This window comes from Micropterus dolomieu, linkage group LG14, assembly GCF_021292245.1.
Source record: "Micropterus dolomieu isolate WLL.071019.BEF.003 ecotype Adirondacks linkage group LG14, ASM2129224v1, whole genome shotgun sequence".
Lineage (NCBI taxonomy): Eukaryota > Metazoa > Chordata > Actinopteri > Centrarchiformes > Centrarchidae > Micropterus > Micropterus dolomieu.
The window spans coordinates 22,932,692-22,952,121 of record NC_060163.1 but is presented as its reverse complement, the minus strand read 5'-3'; the positions used below and the strand labels follow the sequence as shown (position 1 = coordinate 22,952,121).

The 19,430-nt window shown below is 39.5% G+C and overlaps 1 protein-coding gene across 5 annotated transcripts in view; it reads right to left on the bottom strand.

The window, feature by feature from the left end:
• Window positions 1–2,780: 2,780 nt before the first annotated feature.
• The window catches only part of tbkbp1 (TBK1 binding protein 1), a 58,168-nt gene continuing 41,518 nt past the window's right edge, over window positions 2,781–19,430 (bottom strand). For 4 of the 5 annotated variants that reach the window (XM_046069900.1, XM_046069899.1, XM_046069898.1 and 1 more), the window contains 6 exons: window positions 18,943–19,090; window positions 16,706–16,908; window positions 14,418–14,479; window positions 8,608–8,723; window positions 6,181–6,968; window positions 2,781–4,907 (listed from right to left, as the gene is read on the bottom strand). In XM_046069900.1, coding sequence (XP_045925856.1) covers window positions 4,779–4,907; window positions 6,181–6,968; window positions 8,608–8,723; window positions 14,418–14,479; window positions 16,706–16,908; window positions 18,943–19,090 — 1,446 coding nt within the window. In that variant the 3' untranslated portion in view covers window positions 2,781–4,778. The remainder of the gene's footprint in view (window positions 4,908–6,180; window positions 6,969–8,607; window positions 8,724–14,417; window positions 14,480–16,705; window positions 16,909–18,942; window positions 19,091–19,430) is intronic. The other variant, XR_006828234.1, reaches the window with a different exon arrangement.

Below are 19,430 nucleotides of genomic sequence, written 5' to 3'. Positions count from 1 at the left end.
TTACAGACAGAGAGGGAAAGAAAAGGTGACTTTTTATATACCTCTGTTGTTGGTTTTCTTTTGTTTATCACACTCGTGAAGTCCTTGAATGCCAGCAGTGTTGTTCCGCCACACAAATGCTGTAGAGTAGATATTACTTCTCATTAGTGTTGTGGAGAGTTCATTAGTGCTGAGGTCTCCATGTGCGCTTGATGTTACCCAGGAGAACAACGTGAGTCATATAATTACTTAGAGTGGAGCTATACAAGAATGGAATAAAAGTATAATATAGTATAATATAAATAAAAAAATTACTAACTCTTTGTTGGACCTACCCGTTTGACTCCTGAGTAAATCTGAGGGAAATTTTAAGGGAAATTTCAATATAAAGAAATATTTAATTTGAATCTAACGCTAACAGATCTGATCTCTCCACTGTTGGATTTGTCTCTCTGTTAATCTCCTGAGTAAGGTGAGGAGTCAGTTTGATGTTAGAACACAAAAAGAAAAACAAATTATGATGATTTCAGATTTTGAGGTTGACTTTCTATATCTTGACAATTAGTGGGCACAAAAACTGAAAAGACAATAATCTAATAATGTGTTGACCTCAGCACAGCTTCTGTACATGCGGATGTGTTGCCCAATAAACATCTGAATGCATTACATCGTGAGCTCATACCGGGTATGACTGCATTGCATCGCTGCTGCAGACCAACAGATTGTGGTTGCTAACAACATCCCAGCACCATAAACCACAGTGCAGCATCTTCTCACACACTGACATGTCATCTGTTAATCAAAATGCAAGAAATAATTTGTTGTTGTTATGAGCCAACAAAGGTCCTCTGATTGTGGAGGAAAAGTCCATATTGTTTGTGAAACGTTTCCTCTGTGAAAGAAAATACCTCAGCTGCATTAGGATTCAAATCACATAGCTATAACTTAACTTAAAGTTTCCAAATTATTATTTAATTTCTTGTGATTTCTAATTTTCTGATGCTAACTGAGTAGTTTATGATGCAACATCAGCAGCAGCAAAGACAGACATCTATGCACATTTTGATCGTTGTGTATATTTCTTTTCTTTGCTGCATGATAGATCAGAATAAAACATCAGAGACTTATCCATTCTTTATAATGACTGAAACCTTCAGAAAAACCTTCATTTTAGATTTTTCTTGAAACCCAGTGTTCTTGTGGTCATATAGTCAGTTTAGATCATGGTCATAGGTGACAAAACCTGAAAGTGCTCACCTTCACACATCCCTCAACTTAAAACAGGCTGCGACTATAGTTGGATATTTGTTGACTAGAGGACATACCACTATGCAGTGAGTACAAGAGGAACGGTATAGGGTAGTACTTGTATATAACTCGCATATAATTCATGTGGTGGTGGTGGTGGCTAGGATTATATATACTGATTTACAGACACTCCAATTTGAAGTTGTTGAGTAATAGAGTACATGTTGCATTAGCCTTACACACTTGCAAAATACCTGTCTGTACACAACTTTAAATATTTTTTTACACAAAGTGATATAGGAATATACATACAGTATAGAATAATTGGGAGTCATTGAAGCCCTCTTCGTTTTAATGGTCAAGTATCTCCGTACTACATTGAAATTTTTATTGTACACCTCAGGACGCATTTCTTTAAAGGATAGTTCCAGTTCATTTCAACTCGGTTCTATCACTTACAATAACATTGTATTCACCAAGTTAATTGTTTGAATATGATTAATGGGGTATTAGATATTAGAAAATCTAAATTCTGTTGAAGTAGTATGAATATTTTTCAAAGTACTTTTGAATGTCACCCTTTTCTTGTGGAATTCTGAATAGTTTCGAGGGATTCCCCCAGGAACTGGTTAGCAGAGGTTAGGTGCTGCCGCCCCCTCAAAGAAAAGAAAAACCCTTTTCAGCGACAGTATGAGGCAAAGCTCTTAATTTCAGCCTTGTGCCTGACCAGCAGTGCAGTGGAGAATGTTTTGCTCTCATACCCCATTGTGACTGTGACTAAGCCCTTTGCTTTAACTTTTCCATTTTGTACAAATTTTTTTATTCCCGACATTGTAACATGCTTTACTGATTAATTGCTGCAACGCGAAAGTATGATTGGATCAATCAATCAACGTCACCTGCTGAGCTGAATCAAACAAATCCCGAGGCATCTCGTCTTGTGTCTGTGAAGGTTCTCAGTCATCCAGGTTTTCAAATGAAAGTTGAGGTCAAGGGCATCTGGACTTGGTTGAAGATACTGGAAGACGTTTCGTCCCTCATCCAAGAGACTTCTTCAGTTCTTCTTCAGTTCAGAACTGAAGAAGTCTCTTGGATGAGGGATGAAACGACCAAGTCCAGTTGCCCTTGACCTCAACCTTCATTGGATATCTCGTCTTGTGTGATTTAGGTTCATTACTTAAAAATGTGGCCTCTGCTGTGTAAAGTACTGCCTCTGCTTCTTGTTAACGGAAAGCCAGAAAACCCAAAATGGAGGTGTAAAAACTGCTTTACAAAAGGGAAGTGGTTTGCAGACAGAAGCCGACAGTATAAATACATCTTTTAACCAAACTGTGTTAACCTATTGTCTTGTTAGTGTCAGAGCTAAGCTAATGAGCTATCAAGCTTAATAACTGATTTTTTTTCCTTCCTTATTCTTCAATAACATTTTATTGAATAAAATGGTGTCTGGTGTGCAATGTTGCCGCTTTCCCAGATCTCAGCAATTAACTAGGTGAGTACAATCATAACTAGTTGAACCAGTGTCCAAATCTACTAAAATTAGGTCCCAGTGATAATAAACGAGTTTTCCTTTAATGTCATATTCCTTGACCCACATAGGAAAATTCTCCTTTCCTTAAACCTTTGTTGGAAATTCATAGCCTGGAGAAAGGTGTGCAGAGCTTGTAGGGATTCAGTGTGTTGCAAAAGAATACTTCAGGTGGGTCGATATGTCCTACGTCAACCTGCTGCCTTAATCACTGTCCTATGTGCTCTAATCTACGGCATTTCACTTCTTCAGTAATTTCAAACCAGTTTAAATGCATGAGTGGGTGTGTAGGGACATCCCCTACATTAGAAACTGCACATGTAACGTAAAGCTTCAGATAAGCTGACATCAGTGTAACTTTGTTTTTTTTCTTTTTTTTCAAAAAGAAAGTCCCACAAGCAGATCTCGAGTTTAGATTCCACTCATGATAAAAATGAAACCCATGTATCAAAAGAAGAGTATTGTCATTGCTGAAACCCTGCAGAGATAACTTTGCTGATTGGAGATGATGTTTCTGGTATCAGATCTCCGAGATAGAAATACAGTACACTAAAAAGCCTGCCACTTTTTCCTCAAGACAGGTCAGAGGTCTTGATCTCATGCAGCCGTGTGTTCTTTCTGTTTTTTGTTGGGTGGTCTGGGCAGTCGTGACATCAAACTGTTTTGAAGGTCAGATCTTTAGGAAGACCGATGAGAATCCCCGTCGATAATTTAAAGTCTTTGTACAGAAAAGTATCCCATCCCCAGGGATTTTGATCTTCGACTCCTCTATATACAGCAGTGTGCAAGCACATGGGAGAAACACCAACATGAGACGTGGTGCATTAACATTTGCAAAAATATATCTTCATATTTTTTTGCCTTACAGATTGACAATATAAATAGTAAATTATACATGGAAAATATATATGGGGACTGAAAACAAATACATTGTATAGGCTAAAGTGCTAAGATACTCAGATTTTTTTTAACAGGCCGCAAGCATAAAAGGTATATTCTGACAAAAAATGTCCCTCCAATTGTAGAGAAGACACAAAAACATCAGTGCCCTGCCCTGCAGGGCATCATCATAACTCTATTTGGGTAAAACCGTCTTCAGGTTATCCAAACATACTTTCACATTCATATTCCCCAGCTTGTCAGTTGGTTTGTCAGTAGATGAAATGTGAGACTGGAATGTTTTATACTTTCTTAACTGCCTTGGAAACACACTTCCTCATTTTAGAGAAGTGAAAGCAAACTGGCATCAAACACTGATCGACTGACTATCAGTCAGAATTCCTTCACAGTGTCATTCTCTCTTACCTCAGCATCAAAATCTTAAAATCCCTACTTATGACTAATCACCGTCCCATATGACTTTGTATATCTGTCATTTCAATAAGCCATCTTCTACCAAATAACTGTCCTTGGCACTTACTGCACAGAATCCTCTGCGAAAATATACTGTAGTATGTGTGTGAGATAGAAAATCCAAGCAGGTGTACAATATTTAAAGCTAAGTGGTGAGAGTGGTCTGTTTTTATAAAAGACGCCTCAGATCTCCCTGATCATTTACCGATAAACACTGAAACTAACTTTTTTACATGCAGAGCGCCTGAACCTTTCAGCCTGCCTCTCATACCTCGTCTTTGGCTTACTTTGCTAAATCAAAGTGTACTACACTGTGAAGCGAACAACGACACAACACCTGAAACTGTCTGAAACCACACAACAAGACTCATAACAAAAACAGCAGCAACCAGAGTCAGGGATTATACAGGCAGAGCTGTCTTAAGGGCGATCTGTAAAGGGCTCTGCATGTGGACAAGTCCAAGACAGACCCATGTTTAAATACTTCCCAAATATAACAGGCCACTGCGCCCATTTTGCATCCCTATCTATAGCTTATCACACATAGCTGACTTGTTCATGGATCGCCTGTGATTCTACGTTTGACTTTCCCTTTGGCTGGGTCTGCCAGTCTCTTACATAATCTATAAGAGGAGAGCGCAGATGTGTGCAGGGCTGGTTGCCATGGCAATCAGATCTTGCTGTTCTCCAGGTGGGAGTCAATGTGCTTGATGAGGGCATCATCAGGGTAACCGACAGGGAATATCAGCTGGCAGAGAGGGCAGCTCCGCATGTCACTCTCCTCGGTCTCCATCCAGAGCTGCAGAGCAACACACAGGTACACACATAATTAAACATCAGGATAAATCATATGTGGTCCTCAGCTTCCTCACTTCACCGGATTGTATTAGTCATTCTGTGGGAGGCAACAAAATTACATCACTACTTGGTGAGTGATCACTTCAGACTTACACAACAGACCTTTGCAATGAAATAGAGCGACTAGTAGTAAAATCCAGGTGGGAACTCTCATCAAAGTACTGATTCATTGTGTAAGGCAGCAAAACTAATTAGAGGAGTAGACATCTTTGGAAATGCTTCTTTGCTTTCTTCCAAATACAGAGCTTATTTAACAAGTATGTCATGTGGAAATGCCCCCCGGAACGACACATGTAAGCATTTTCTGATCTGAAGCCCCTATCAGGAGGACAATGTCATTTGTCAGTACCTTCCATAACTGGAAAAGCTTAAAGTTAAGGTGTTTGCAAAAACAACTTGCTTACATCAAGGTAAAGATCCTTAAGGTAAATCATTAAGGTAAAGATTTCTTGTGAGGATAATTGTGTTTATCTTAAAGACTGGAAGCAAGGGGAACAGCTAGTCTCTGTTACAAGTTTAAAAATACACCTAGCAACACCTCTAAAGCGGGTTTATTTACGCGGTGTATCATTTGTTGTTTAGCATGGGTTTCCAGATATGGTCAGTGAGTACAGATTTTGTTTTTTGTCTCTGGACAGTCACAATGGTAGCAAACCTTACAAACTTACTTTGAAGAATCTGTGCACAGTAAATGCGCAATGTAAATGGTGTTTGCCAAGACATAGTTCCAATGCTCACTCTAAAATCACAATAGTTGTTTTTACATTTCTGTTCACGTACTGTACAGGTTAAATAAAGGAGATACAAGATTTTATTTAGCCAGCTTTAGAGATGTTGTTAGGGTTACATTTTCACATTGGACAGAGCCAGGCTAGCTATTTCCTGGTAAGACAACTTACCTGCTGCACACAGATTGTTCAAACTTCTCATCTCTCAGAAAATAAGCAAATAGTTATTTCTTTTTAACAATTACTTTAGAGGAACTAGGGAGAGACATGGTAAAGACAGAGTCCAGACTGGAAAAGCTCAGTTTAAGAGTCTTGGGGTTAAATACTAGTTAATTTCTATGAACCAGCTCAGTAAATACAGTACTGACACAGGACATTGTGCACTTTCACTGCTGAAACTAAATGGTTTCAAAATTACTCAAATGTGTGGATGTACTAACTCTTTTACACAGATGTGATAAAGGTTTACACTTTGTTTTAACTCACATTGATGGAAGGCCAGGACTGAGCATGCTCTGCTGACATGTACCCGGGCTGCGGGTGGCAGCTGAGGGTGTTAGGCCTCTGAGGGATGGGAAAGGCTGAGCAGGATGCTGGGCCTCTCATGACGCCACTGGGCACTGCAGAAGAGAGCACGCCCAGTGTCCGAGGTGGGCTGATGGGATGCGGGCAGGTCCATTCTTCCTCGTCTTCAGATGACTGTGGGGGTTGAGGGGCTGGTGTGGATGGAGGAGGGGGCTCATAATGGAGGTGGGCCACCTCAGACAGTGGGAATGGCATCTCTCTTGAGTGGCGCATTGAGCTCTCTCCGAGACCCCCATCCCCTCCTGCACCACCTTGATGGGGGGATGGGGATCCTCTGTGCTGCAGTCCACCATGAGGTGAGCCCACATGTTGGGACTGCTGTTTTGGGTAGCCCTCAATGTAGGGCCGGGGCTTAGGTAGGGTGGAGACAGGGTCCAGTGAGAAGCGGGTTGGGCACTGGTAAGCGGAGGGGTCGGCAACCTCAGAGTAACTGCGACGGCCCTGGAAGCTAGCCCTCAGGTGGTGACTGGGTGGGCGGCAGGAGTAAGAGGCCGGTCCGTTATTGACGTCCAGCAGGGGTGAGCGGCGGTGCATGTCTGGGGAGAGGCGCTGCAGCACCGGGGAGCGTCTCTGTTGGATTGGGGAGTGGTGTGGCAGAGGTGGGACTGGAGAATGGCGCTGTGAGATAGGTGAGTGGCGCTGAGAGACTGGAGAGTGGCGCTGGTGGTGGATGGGAGAGTGACGCTGGACTGAGGGAACATAGAAGGAGAAAAAACACGTACATATTTGAAATGATATATGGCCGTGTAGTATGTGAACACCCTTGTGCATAAACTTTGGCGTACTTTTGGTCTGGGGCTGTTTTATTGTGGGTCTGGACTAGTCCCCTTACTTCCTGTTAGAGCCATTAAGAAAATGTGGTCAATCTTTTGGATTATTTCATATTAATCAGTTATATTAATTCACTAATATTCTCATGACATGAAATTGCTTCTATGTATTTCATCAGCAGACATTCATAGCAAGTTTTACGAATAAACTTTCCGGATATTCCATGAATAGAAATTCTTGTTCCTCTATGTATTCATAAAAAGATTTAGAAATGCATGGGTACAATTGTACTGTTTCGTGTAATTACGAGATATGTTGATGACTCAGTAGCCCCTGTAGTTACCACTTCAGCTCCACTTCCCATATCAAAGAGGAAACATCGTTCGTGGCCGGTTGGTTGAGGTGTTAAAAGGGAGGGGGTGTTTGTGCTCTAAAGCACTCTCTGGGCCTCCGAATGAGAAGGAAATAGTCAAATGGGACTATTCAGTTCAAGGCTACTCTTAACATTATAACACCCATGAGAATTTTTATAGCTCCACACAAATCCCCATGTCCCAGATTATTTAAATGGTTCACGAAAAGTATTTGTTTTGCTGTTAAAGATAGCCAAGAGGCATTCATACCCCATGCATGATCCTGTAACTAATTAAGCAGAAGTGCCATTCAAGTCACATTTTCTAGATTAATGTGACACCACACAACCACAGGGAAAAGTAAAATGCAGTGTGGGGTTTTCTTTGTTTTTCCCACTGTCAGCTGTGTGAAAATGCACAGTTTTTCACTGATTTATGCAACATAGATTTCCACTTTGTACTAAGGGCAATGCATGTGATGCCTTTGGGTTTGTGGTAGGTAGTAGATGCACAGTCGTGAGACATTAGCTATGTGTGTGACTACTTGCGCAGGAAGAGAAAGGTGTTGCCTAGAACTTGTAAGTTGTACTCGTGCTGGAGAGTGTGTTAGTTTCTATCTTTACATTAAAGTGAGAACACTATAGAAACAAATCACAACCAGAAGTTCTTTTATTATAACATTAGAATGGCACAGACACATTTATAGCCCTACAGCATTGTACTAATTGTATTTTATTTAAGTGACATTTAATTTGAACAAACATTCAGATACTTTATGTTAAATTTACAAATTCTAAAGTTGTCCTCATCACACAGGTATCTTAGTGATACCTTAGTAATGTGATTCAAAAACACTACTTTTGTACAGTGCATTTGAGGTACTTGCACTTTACTTCAGTATTTCAAATTCATGCTACTTTATAGTATTTCCACTCCACTAAATTTCAGAGGGATTTTTTTCAACAGCTACAGTCGTCCCTTACTTTAAACTATAAAACTGCACTTGGACATTATTGCATTTTATTTGTGATACTCTTGGATACTCTGAATGCAGGACTTGAAATTAAGTACATTTATAGTGTGGAATTGCTACATTTACTCAAGTTTAGGAAATACTCCCTCCACCACTGAGGGATTTTGAGGATGACCCTGGATTTCCATATTTGGATATACAGTATTTTACATGAGTACGGTAGATGCTAACCTGGACTAGCCTGCTCCTGCGAGGCTTTCCTCAGGATCTCCGTCTGCTTGGAGCTCAGTGCTTGGAGGCGTCCCAGCTCCTCTGTTAACTCTGTGTAGGCCAGAGCCAAATTCACCCTGGAGGAAGGGATGCAATTATGTAATTATCATAATCATTGTCATTATAGAATATTACAATGCTGGTGGAATGTTAATGTATTATAACTATATAAGCATACATACACTATAATCTCAGTTTAATCATCAAAATGTAAACCACTGGTGGAAGCTAATCAAAGGCTATCCTTAATATTTTAAGATGTATGAAACTTACATCACAAATCCACACTGCTCTTCATCTCCTGTTTAAACTGAATGAGCATTTCAGCTCTGACACAGCCTCACAAATCAGGCTGGCTAATTGAGAGGCTTATAGGCTTATATTTTTAGACTGCAAGTCGCAGCACATAATTGAAGTGCATAAAATCACACCATTTCATGCAAGATGTGTCATGACTCTCTCAGGGGCTGTACTGACAGAGCAACTCTATTTCAAGAACCGTAAACAAGCATGGTTGGCTTACATGTCTCTGTGTCTTTTACCCATGGCAACAAGCTTACTTTGTCTCAACTCATTAGCTCAAAACTTATCTAAATCCCACAATTTAAATTAATGTGAGGCAAGTGTTGTACAAGTAGATATAAGGAATAATCTCTGAACACTTTACACATCTCTAAGCACCTCTTTGATAGCTTGGATGCGATTAAGAGTGATATGTACTGTATGTGGTTAAAAAGAGTGATTTAGATTAGTGCAGGTTCCATAATGGCAGAGGATTTTGTTCAGTCAGAAACAAGTTAGTCACCGCTGCTGCCAGCAGCCTTTAAATCTGATAACAGCCATCTTATCTAAAATGTCTACCCAATTTTTATAAACTCCTCAGTCTTGACCTGAAATTTACTCATTTCAGCACTGACGGTGGTAGATTAGAATATTATCTGCATGATGGACTCGATGTGAAACTTTGAAATCTGTTAAGATAACCAGCTTATCACGCCAGTTTGAATCATTTCTTGTATAAAGACGAGCCTTTCCAAAAACTGTTGCAGTTTGGTTAGTTACATAAATGCAATAACACACACAAACAAAAAATAAAGTTCCAGAGGATATTAAACTTTGACATTTTAACCTTTAAAGGAACCTTAATTACTCATCATGAACCATCTTACCGTCCTGTATTTATGTTTCTGTTCTTAATTGTTTTTAATGCGTCATGAAAAGCACTTTCATAATTTTGTGTTTTGTGTATGAAATGTGCTACATATAAACTTGCCTTACAACAAAGCGGCAGGGTTTTATCAATACGTCATCATTTCAAACCAAAACTTTACAATCATATTTAAAAGTTGAAAGAAACAAAGCATCTTATGAGAGCAAATATATTCAACGGTAAAGCTGTACAGTATGACCATAAAACTGATCAGGACAATTCAGGGAAGATGGCGAGATGACTTCTGCATAATTTAAGACATCTGATGTGATTTTTAAATGACCATATTACCAACAAACAGGCAAACTACATTGTTCTTTTACAATTTTGGAGTAATTAACCCTCCTGTTGTGTTTGAAAAGAGTTTAAACTGTTCACGGGTCAACATTGCTGCAACACAATTGCCAGGGAGAAGCCTTTCAAAATTTGAACAATTTTAAAATTGTCAACATGTGTCTACACCGAAACAAAAGTAAATGACATCTAGGTCCACAAGGCCATAAATGAGCATCCAGTAATAACGTCTGCTGGTTAACGGCAGCTGAGACAGTCTTCAGCGGCCGACAGTATCACAATAAGCTGTCCCCTGGAGCTTTGTTCCAAAGTAAACACACAGATGTACCCTTAAGTACACCAAAATTATAAATGAACAATGTTTGCCTGTTTGTTTGTAATAATGTCATTTTAAAATAAAATCAGATCACATTTATTAAGTGGTGCAAAAGTCATCTCTCCATTTTCCCTGAAATGTCCAGTCCCTGAAATGTCAGTTCATAGTCATACTGTTCCATGTAATAGTAATAGAATAAGTACCCAGTAGTTAAATAATAACTACACCATAAGTTTCTTGTAAGATTTGGAAATGTTGTGTACCTGTATGTATTTATATAGCTTGTATTTTATATATATATATATATATATATATATATATATATATATATATAATAGCTATATACTGTGCTAGTATGCTGTAAGTACAAAAGACACACAGCAAAACACCTAGATTACAGTAAATACACTGTACATTGCCAGCTGTAATCTAAAGCGTCACCCAGCTAACTTGATTGCCTGTCACTGTTGATGAACGGAAAGACGCAGACAAAAAGCGGACGCTTGTTGTGCACAAGTTGCCAGACTCAGATCTGATAAAGCACTCCAATTTAACCTCTTTGTTGATTAGAATTTAACTCAGCTCATTCCTCCGTAGAGATTGTGGCAGATAAAAAGATTATCAACAACACTGCACATCTTGGGGTTTTCTTCTGCATACATAGGAACATCCACAGCAATGCCAGCACCAACAGAAGATAAAAGACGTATGTATCCTACACAGCAAATATATCAAACATAAGTCTTCCGACTTAGTGTGTGTATTAGCCTGCTACTTCGGTATGTATTAGAGGAACACTGCATGTTTTTTGTTTCTAATTACGCACATTTTTTTTTTTTTTACCTCTGAACTACGATCTTCTTCTGCACCTCTTTAAATTTTACAGATATCTGTGTCGATATGTACTGAAAAACATGCTTGCCAACCCAATGCTGTGTTGCTACTTCACACATTTAAAAACCAGGATAAACTGCTACAAGTTTATCACCCCAAAATAATTTAAAATAAAGTCAAGGACCCCATTTCAGGGAAGTTTGCAATTTCAAAAAATCTGAAAATAAGTCATAACTTCCACTGGTTAGTTGGCTTTTGCATCTGGCCCACCTAGTTTTCCACCGACCTGCTATGACTCAGACAGAGTGGGGTATCGAACCCCCCTTTCATCTCCCACCTTACAACAAACAACATCCTTCTTAGTGGTACGAGTCGGTGGAACCGGGTTCGAACATTGAAATGATTCAGGGTTGTCTGCGGTCTAAATGTACGGGCTCTATGTTTGTGGCTTTGGGTTAAGGACATATGAATACATTCAGTGAATCAGTAGGAAAATAACAATCATTAGGTTACTTACTGGCATGGTGGGTGGAGCATGCAGTATTATACTGATGTTGCTAAAGAGTCCATAAAATGTCATTTATCCACTTCCTTCTATTACTACTCTCGGAGGAATCTTAGCTCCAAGCTCTGCGTTGTCGTCTTTCTTTTCACACTTGTACTGTCTCACTTTTCAATTTTGTCAGGTTTAACAATCTGTGTCAGGGGCCCGGGTCAGACTGCAACACCTCTCACTGATGGTACCATGTGCCAAGCAGACGTGCAAACACCTGCACATGAGTGCACACAGGCACAAACCTAACAGGGTTTCTCAATCATTGCCTGTTTCAGGGTCTGTGAAATCCGGTTTGTTTTTGTCTCTGTGTCTAAAAATACTTTGCACATTTTCCAGGTTCTGTTCTTTTGCATTTATTTTTTGTTTCTTTCATCTGAGCTTGTATGTGTGTAACTGTACAATGTACAGCACAGTGCGTAGGAGGGTGTGATAATGCAGATGCAGCATTGATGAAAGATTCGTGCCGCTAAATCGATCAGCTCATACAACAGTGTGTGTGTGTGTGGGGGGGAAATAAAGTGAAGAGAGTGTGGGCTGAAATCTGACCCCTGATCTGATCAGACGTTTCAAAGAAAGAGCCGTCACTGCAGCTGCCTTTGAGATCTGAGCTACTCTTTGTGGCTAATACTAATAAATGTTCTTTTTCAAACCTACTGCTGTTCAGTCACTCACATTAGACATGATGGAGGGTGGGGGGACTAACACTTGAATACATGATGGTCAGCATGATGTGGTGATTTTCTTTTAAAAGTGTCACTGTGTGGTTCTCTTTTCTTGAATAAGACATTTATGGTACTTAAAAGAAATGTATAAACTGAATGTCTGTAGTCTCATGGGGAGGGGTGGGGGTGGGGGTGGTGGTGGTGGTGGTGGGGGGGCTTTTCACACTCTGCAGTCCATACTCTGTCACACTCTACTTCTGCAATGCACATGAAGCACATTCAGATAAACACAAAGAGGTGTCAAACAGTCCTCACACCAATGCACGAGACACCAAACACTCAGATTGTCAAGCTTTGCTACCTGGTAACTTTAAATGGCTTAAATTAAACCAGGCTCAATTTTAGGCAGAATAACAATTTCTCAACATGGCACTACTTCATATTTTGAATTTACAACTAGAAATGGGAATCCCACTTCAGCTTAAAATCATCATGTTGTGATTTATTGGAAACAGCTCTCACTTTCTGAAAGCTGGCGAGGGATTAGTCAGTCACGCTGTATACTGAAGTGTGTAAGGGGGAGAGGGGTTGTACTGCCAGGTGGCAGGTGGGTGCCAGCGTCTATAGTGTGGCTTGTGGTTGGTGAGGGTATTAGTTATGAGTCAGGGAATCGAAAATCCACAAATGTAGTGACGAAAATGTGACTGGTTGTGGAATGCCACAAACTGCGCGGTCTCATACAAAACAAATGGAAAAGAGAAGAAGAAGTTGTGAAGAAGTAAAACACTACAAAAAGAAGAATATTTGTTTTTATATTTTTTTAATTTGATTTTATTTGTTTTGCTTTAAGAAGGTGAATTTTTCTTGCATTCATTCATTCAATGATGAAATCATGAACACTTGGTTCATGAATTCATCTGTTCAGTTGCTGGTATCAATAATGTCAGCGTACTGGAGAAGCTTTTAAAGTATACAGTGAAACACATGCATTGACAAAAACCTGAATTTAAAATTGGTGTTATTTAAGCACCAATTTCCCCCAACAAACTCCTCCGGATTATACATTGCTAATGATTTATGAATTATATTAGGGCAGAGGTTTTGTGTAAATATGCTCCACAGTACATGCAAAATCTTCCATATCAATCTGTGCAGTTTACACTAAATGAGCCCAATTACAAGAAAAAGCACCAGGAAACGAAGTATATGCATTGTAGGCTTTCAGTGGGAGTAAGTGATATTGTTGAGTAAAACCAAAAGGTGACCAAGGTCTGGAAAAAACCGTAGGCTTCCACCACACTCTCAGTCAAAAGTCTTTACTTTACTTTCAGTTTGCTCCCCATTGAAACACTTCTAGGGTTTCATTGTGTGGGAGTTATTTTGCCTGCTGTGGTTTTTAGTTTTTAAAAAAAACAAAAAAACGGTAACACCTTGTAAACAGTCATGCAATGCCCGGGCCATTTGGAAAGGGCATGAAAATAAGCTACTTTTCTTTCCGCTCAACACACACTTCACTTGTTGGCAGTAAGTGATATAGAAATGAGTGGAAACACAGCAGCTTGAATATTCACTATTGCTGTTTTTGTCTAGTGTCAGGTAGGGAGGAATAAGAGACAGAATACATGGATAGATGGGATTGGACTTGGTGCCTTAAAGAGATGTCCAACCAACACACAGACATGAGGAAATGGACAGGAAGGTGTCATACACTGTGCTTACACTGCCCCCTACTGTTCAGACAAATCTCCTGCTGAATCTCCTTGATGCTCCCCAATAAACATCTCTCCTTCCTGACATATCTACCTTTACTACAGCTTTCCTTCCATCGCTCCTTGTTTCATTTCATCCCATCCCTCCCTCCCTTCTCCCTCCACCCAGAGATCAGCTGTGGTCACTTACTGCTCATCTCCCACCTTCTTTATCCACTCCACATCACACTGCTTGCACGGAGAAGTCATTTCCTGCCGAAGTAGAGCGTGAAATTAGATTAGCATGCAGGTGCTGGTAGAATATTGAACAAAATCTGTCAGCGAGAACCCATCGACAACACATATGAAGGTAAAATCATCAGGAAAAAAAATGGGTGTGGGTTCTAGTCACTGATAATTATTATTCAAGCACCGAATGTTTGTTAGTGCATGTACACCTTTATGTCTGTAAGTGAAGTCATCCAAGAAGTTGTTTTTTTTTTGCTATATCTCTCCCACAAAGAGAAGAATTACTGTATTTGGAAATGTCTTTTTTTGATGAAAAGATTGATACCATTCTCATGTCTGTAAGGTAAAAATATACCATCAGAGGCCTTTTCGCATAAAGCATAGCATAAAGAAGGGACACAAGGAAACAGCTAGCCTGGCTCTGTCCGAAGATAACACAATCCACATATTAACACCTCTGAAGTTTAGTAATTAACAACTTTATATCTTGTTTGCTGAAGCGTAAATATATTGTGATTGGTTACTCAGGGTTATGTGTTATGTTACCTTTAGACAGAGCCAGGTAAGCTGTTCCCCCCTGTTTGGTGGTTCATAACTTGTTGTAGACATGGACTCAACTTAAAGACAATTACTAAGTCTGCTTACTATTACCTCAAGAATATATCAAGAATTAAAGGACTTATGTCCCAGCGGGATTTAGAAAAAGTTGTCCATGGATGTATCTTCAGTTGACTCGACTACTGTAACGGTGTCTTTCCAGGCCCCCCCTAAAAAATCGATCAGACAGCTGCAGCTGATTCAGAACGCAGCTGCTCGAGTCCTCACTAAGACCAACAAAGTTGTTCAGTTCTTAGGTCTTTACACTGGCTTCCTGTCCGTCTGAATTGATTTTAAAATACTGCTGCTGGTTTATAAAACACTGAATGGTTTAGGGTCAAAGTACATTTATAATCTTTTGCTATGCTATGAACCGTCCAGACCTCTCAGGTCGTCTGGGACAGATCTGTCCCCGGAGTCAAAACAAAACATGGAAAGGCAGCGTTTAGTTTTTTTATGCTCTGTATATCTGGACCAAACTCCCAGAAAACTGCTGGATCTCTGCAACTCTTTTAAATCAAGGCTGAAGACTTTTCTTTTTGATGCTGCCTTTTATTAAATCAGGTTAGAGGATTTTGATCAATAGCTTACTCTGTACTGCAACTTTTACCCTCCTGTTTAATCTTATTTTTATTTTTAATTGTATTTAAATGTATCTTTATATTGTCTTATTTTTTTAATTTTATCCTGATGTCTTTTATGTTTTATGTAAAGTACTTTTGAATTGCGAAATTGCAAACTATTCCTTTAAGTAGAAAATTGAGTGCAACACTAATGGATTGCAATCCTCTGTCACATCCCGGTAGAGCCTGACATTGCTGTGTTGGGATCTTTAGTCCCTACCAGCTCATTGACTAAACTGGCAAAGTCAGGGATTTGTGTCCCACTAGAGTCATAAATGCATATATAACTAATAATAATTTTCATAAATTCTGATATGTTTTGTATAGGATGACCACCTCTGTAGGTGTGTGCGGTCCAGAATCTCTAGGAATTCTGTTCATGTTGGACAAGTCTGCAGCATGCAATTCACTTAAATGCCAGAGTCTATTTAATTTAATGCTGAGTGCCAGTGTAGGATGTAGTATGCCCTACTTTCTAACACTGGTGTAGAAGTCACGGTGGTGGGCGGCCACATAGTGTGTTTGAGTTTGCATCCTATCACAAATGTTTTTGTTTTTTTATCATATCAGGACCATAAAGCAACATAGTTAATATTTTTTTCAATAATAATGTATCAAATAACAATGGTAAAACAAATTGAAAGTGGTTAAAATTTGAAAGTAGTTGCTCGTAGTGGTGAACCCACAGAGAATTATCACCCGAATCTGCTGCTCCACACGGCTTTATAAAGTTTGGATTGAGTTTCACAAACTTACTGTTAGTTCACTCTTGCCACTCTATTAAAGACGTTTTCATTGTTTTCACATTTTCATTTGATACAATGTTATTCTAAACATATTGATTATAGCCAATTTATCCACAAGATAGCAAGACATTTCCCTTTCTGCTTCTCACATTCAATCAGGACAATTCATGGAATGCACAGCAAAACAGTTGCTTGTCTTACAGTGTCCTTGACATTATTTAAATTGTGCAGACACAGTGAACTCCACCCATGTGGCACGCCAAGCAGACTAAACTAACACTGACCCTGTCCCTCTGGCTGTTCTGCAGCATCCTCATGTCCTCCTTCAGTCTCTCACACTCCCCCTTCAGCTCTTCTTCTCGCTGACACGCCCCCTGGGCTTCGTGCCGTGCCCCCTCAAGCTCCGCCTCCAGACGCTGCAGCTTCAGGTCGGACAGGGTGTCCAGGCTGCGGGAGCTCTGAAGGGTCAAGGCTGGACAATCCAGCACTGGGTGGGAAAAAGAGAAGATCAGGGGGGAATAAGAGAAAATGTAGATGTGAAACACAAGAGACAAACATCATTTTCATTGCTTTTCTCCTGACTAATGCAGAGTTCTTTTGTCCATGGTTGTTGTACAATAGATGAGTATTAACGAGCAAAAGAGCTGACTTCTTCCAAGGGCAGCATCTTTCAGTTTGTACCTGGGTGATGTGATCTGTGTGGGCATGTTAGTGATTCAGCACCACTCATACGGACTCAGTCCTTGAGCCAGAAGACAGTATCATCTTTTATATCCCAGCTCCTTCTGCCTCCTCACCACCACACTTGTATGTGCAATCACTGGTGCACAAATACTGAACACAGTCTGCACTACAAGATATTTTCTCAGTCTCATTCATACACACAAACACACACACACACACACACACACACACACACACACACACACACACACACACACACAGCTATTAATCAACAGCACTACCTTGCAAATTTTGATTTCACAGACACAAATTAAGGCAGAAAAAGCTTAAAGTTGCTTTTTCCATTAAATATGAAAGTTTGATGCCCATGTAAAATTATACATCCTCTTTATCAAGTTAGAGGCATCTGTTATGGTTGCAATGACACATTTCTTCCATCAGCCACCCACGTCATTTGAGAGGGCAGAGTTTAGCATCTACTGACTCCAGAAGTTCTTTAAGTTTAACAGAATCTTTTTTGCAGTAGTGGACTGCATATTTTATCAGGAGTTTTGTGTTGCAGTCTCAAAATGAAAGAATCTGCTGACTTGGTGAGGCTGTTTTGCTTTATAATCTAAAATCTTCTGTGATTTTAAGATTTTATTCACATGCTTTTTCTCTCATAAATGCAGGCAAAGCAGTGGAGTGACCTGCCTTGTTCAAAGCATCTTGTTAAATATTTCTGACACGGGAATTCATTTGCATTGTACTGTAACACTATATGTACTGTAATAATTATCACTCACTGGTTACTAGCATTTGGTAATGCAGACCAATCACAATAGAGATCATTACAGATGGATGCAACAGGCTGAATTTGAGAGAAATCCTCAAATGCACAGTACCAGGCACTTCACTCCAACAGTTTTGAAGCCAAAATGGTTGAATTTCAATGACCAGCACCCGCGTAGACCGGGGAGTTGGAACAAAATGTCCAAGCTGGCTCTTTCCAACAGGCCGAGGATTAACCTGACCTCAATTAAAATGCTTTCTGGACAGATTGTTGGATTTGATTAAAGATTGAGACATAGAGAAAAGATGAGCAGCGATTAACAAGGATAACTGGTGTCATGGGTTTTTTAGATGCACTTGTGGTTGATAGAAGCGTCCTATCTTACTGTACTTATTTTACTTTATAGTAACTATCAAAATGAAACAGCTGAAAGATTAAGGATGGCCATGAACCAAAATACTGACCAAATCAACCCAGTGATATATATTTACAGTATTTATTTAAAAATAGATATAAACATATATATTTATTTTAGGGATATGCTGGTATCTTTATAATCATACCATTATTGTGGCCAAAAATATCATGGTAAATGAAATTATCACCATTATCATAAATACTACTATTAGTGCTCGTGTATGTTGAAGCTTTATTGGACTCTGCAAATGAACCAAAATCAAACACAGTGAGAACACCATAATCAAGAGCAGGTCTGTTGTTTTTAGTTTAAGACATTGACAAGTGCATTACTTTATTTTTTAATTCACTAATTCAGGTTTTTGTACATGTTCTGGTTTCTTTTGTGTGTTCATTTTCGTGGCAGAACCAGAAAATCCCTCACACTGTCAATCAGTGCTATTCAATGCGTAAGTGTTCCAAATTTTATAAAGTGCTAATAAATACAGTGCCGTGCTGTGTTCACTGTGCCCTCTGAAAATGTGATGAGTGAGTAAGATGGTAGCAGAAATATTTGGCGGTATTGTTACCATCAGAGTGTTTCACCACTATACAGGCAACATCTTTAATACAGACATGCATCCTGAGTGAGAGCTGACAGTCACTCACTGTGTGTGTCTGGGCCAGCGTGCAGCTGCAGGTACTGCATGTCTTTGCTGTGCAGCTGCATGTTGAGTTTCTGCAGGGAGTTGTCCCTCTGCCTCAGAGCCGACTCCAGGCCCAGGATACGCTCAACATGCTTCTCCACCAGGTTAGTCTGTAATCACACATATTTACTATGCATTACTAGAATCCACCAATTGCATTGCAAAAATAGAGCATTAAAATATTTATAGACTTTCTATGCAATACATTCTTTGGCACTTAGGGCCTACGCCACTGAGCCAGGCCTTGCTTCTTTGTAACCTGTTAAAAGACACTTTGTGAACATGTCCAAGGCGGCTAAATATCAGTATCAGCAATCTAAATTCATATCCTGGCACTGATATTTGCAACCAGGGATTGGTATTTTACTTCATCAGTTTGTCTGAAAAAGTTTGATATATATATATATATATATATATATATATATATATATATATATATCTCATACATAC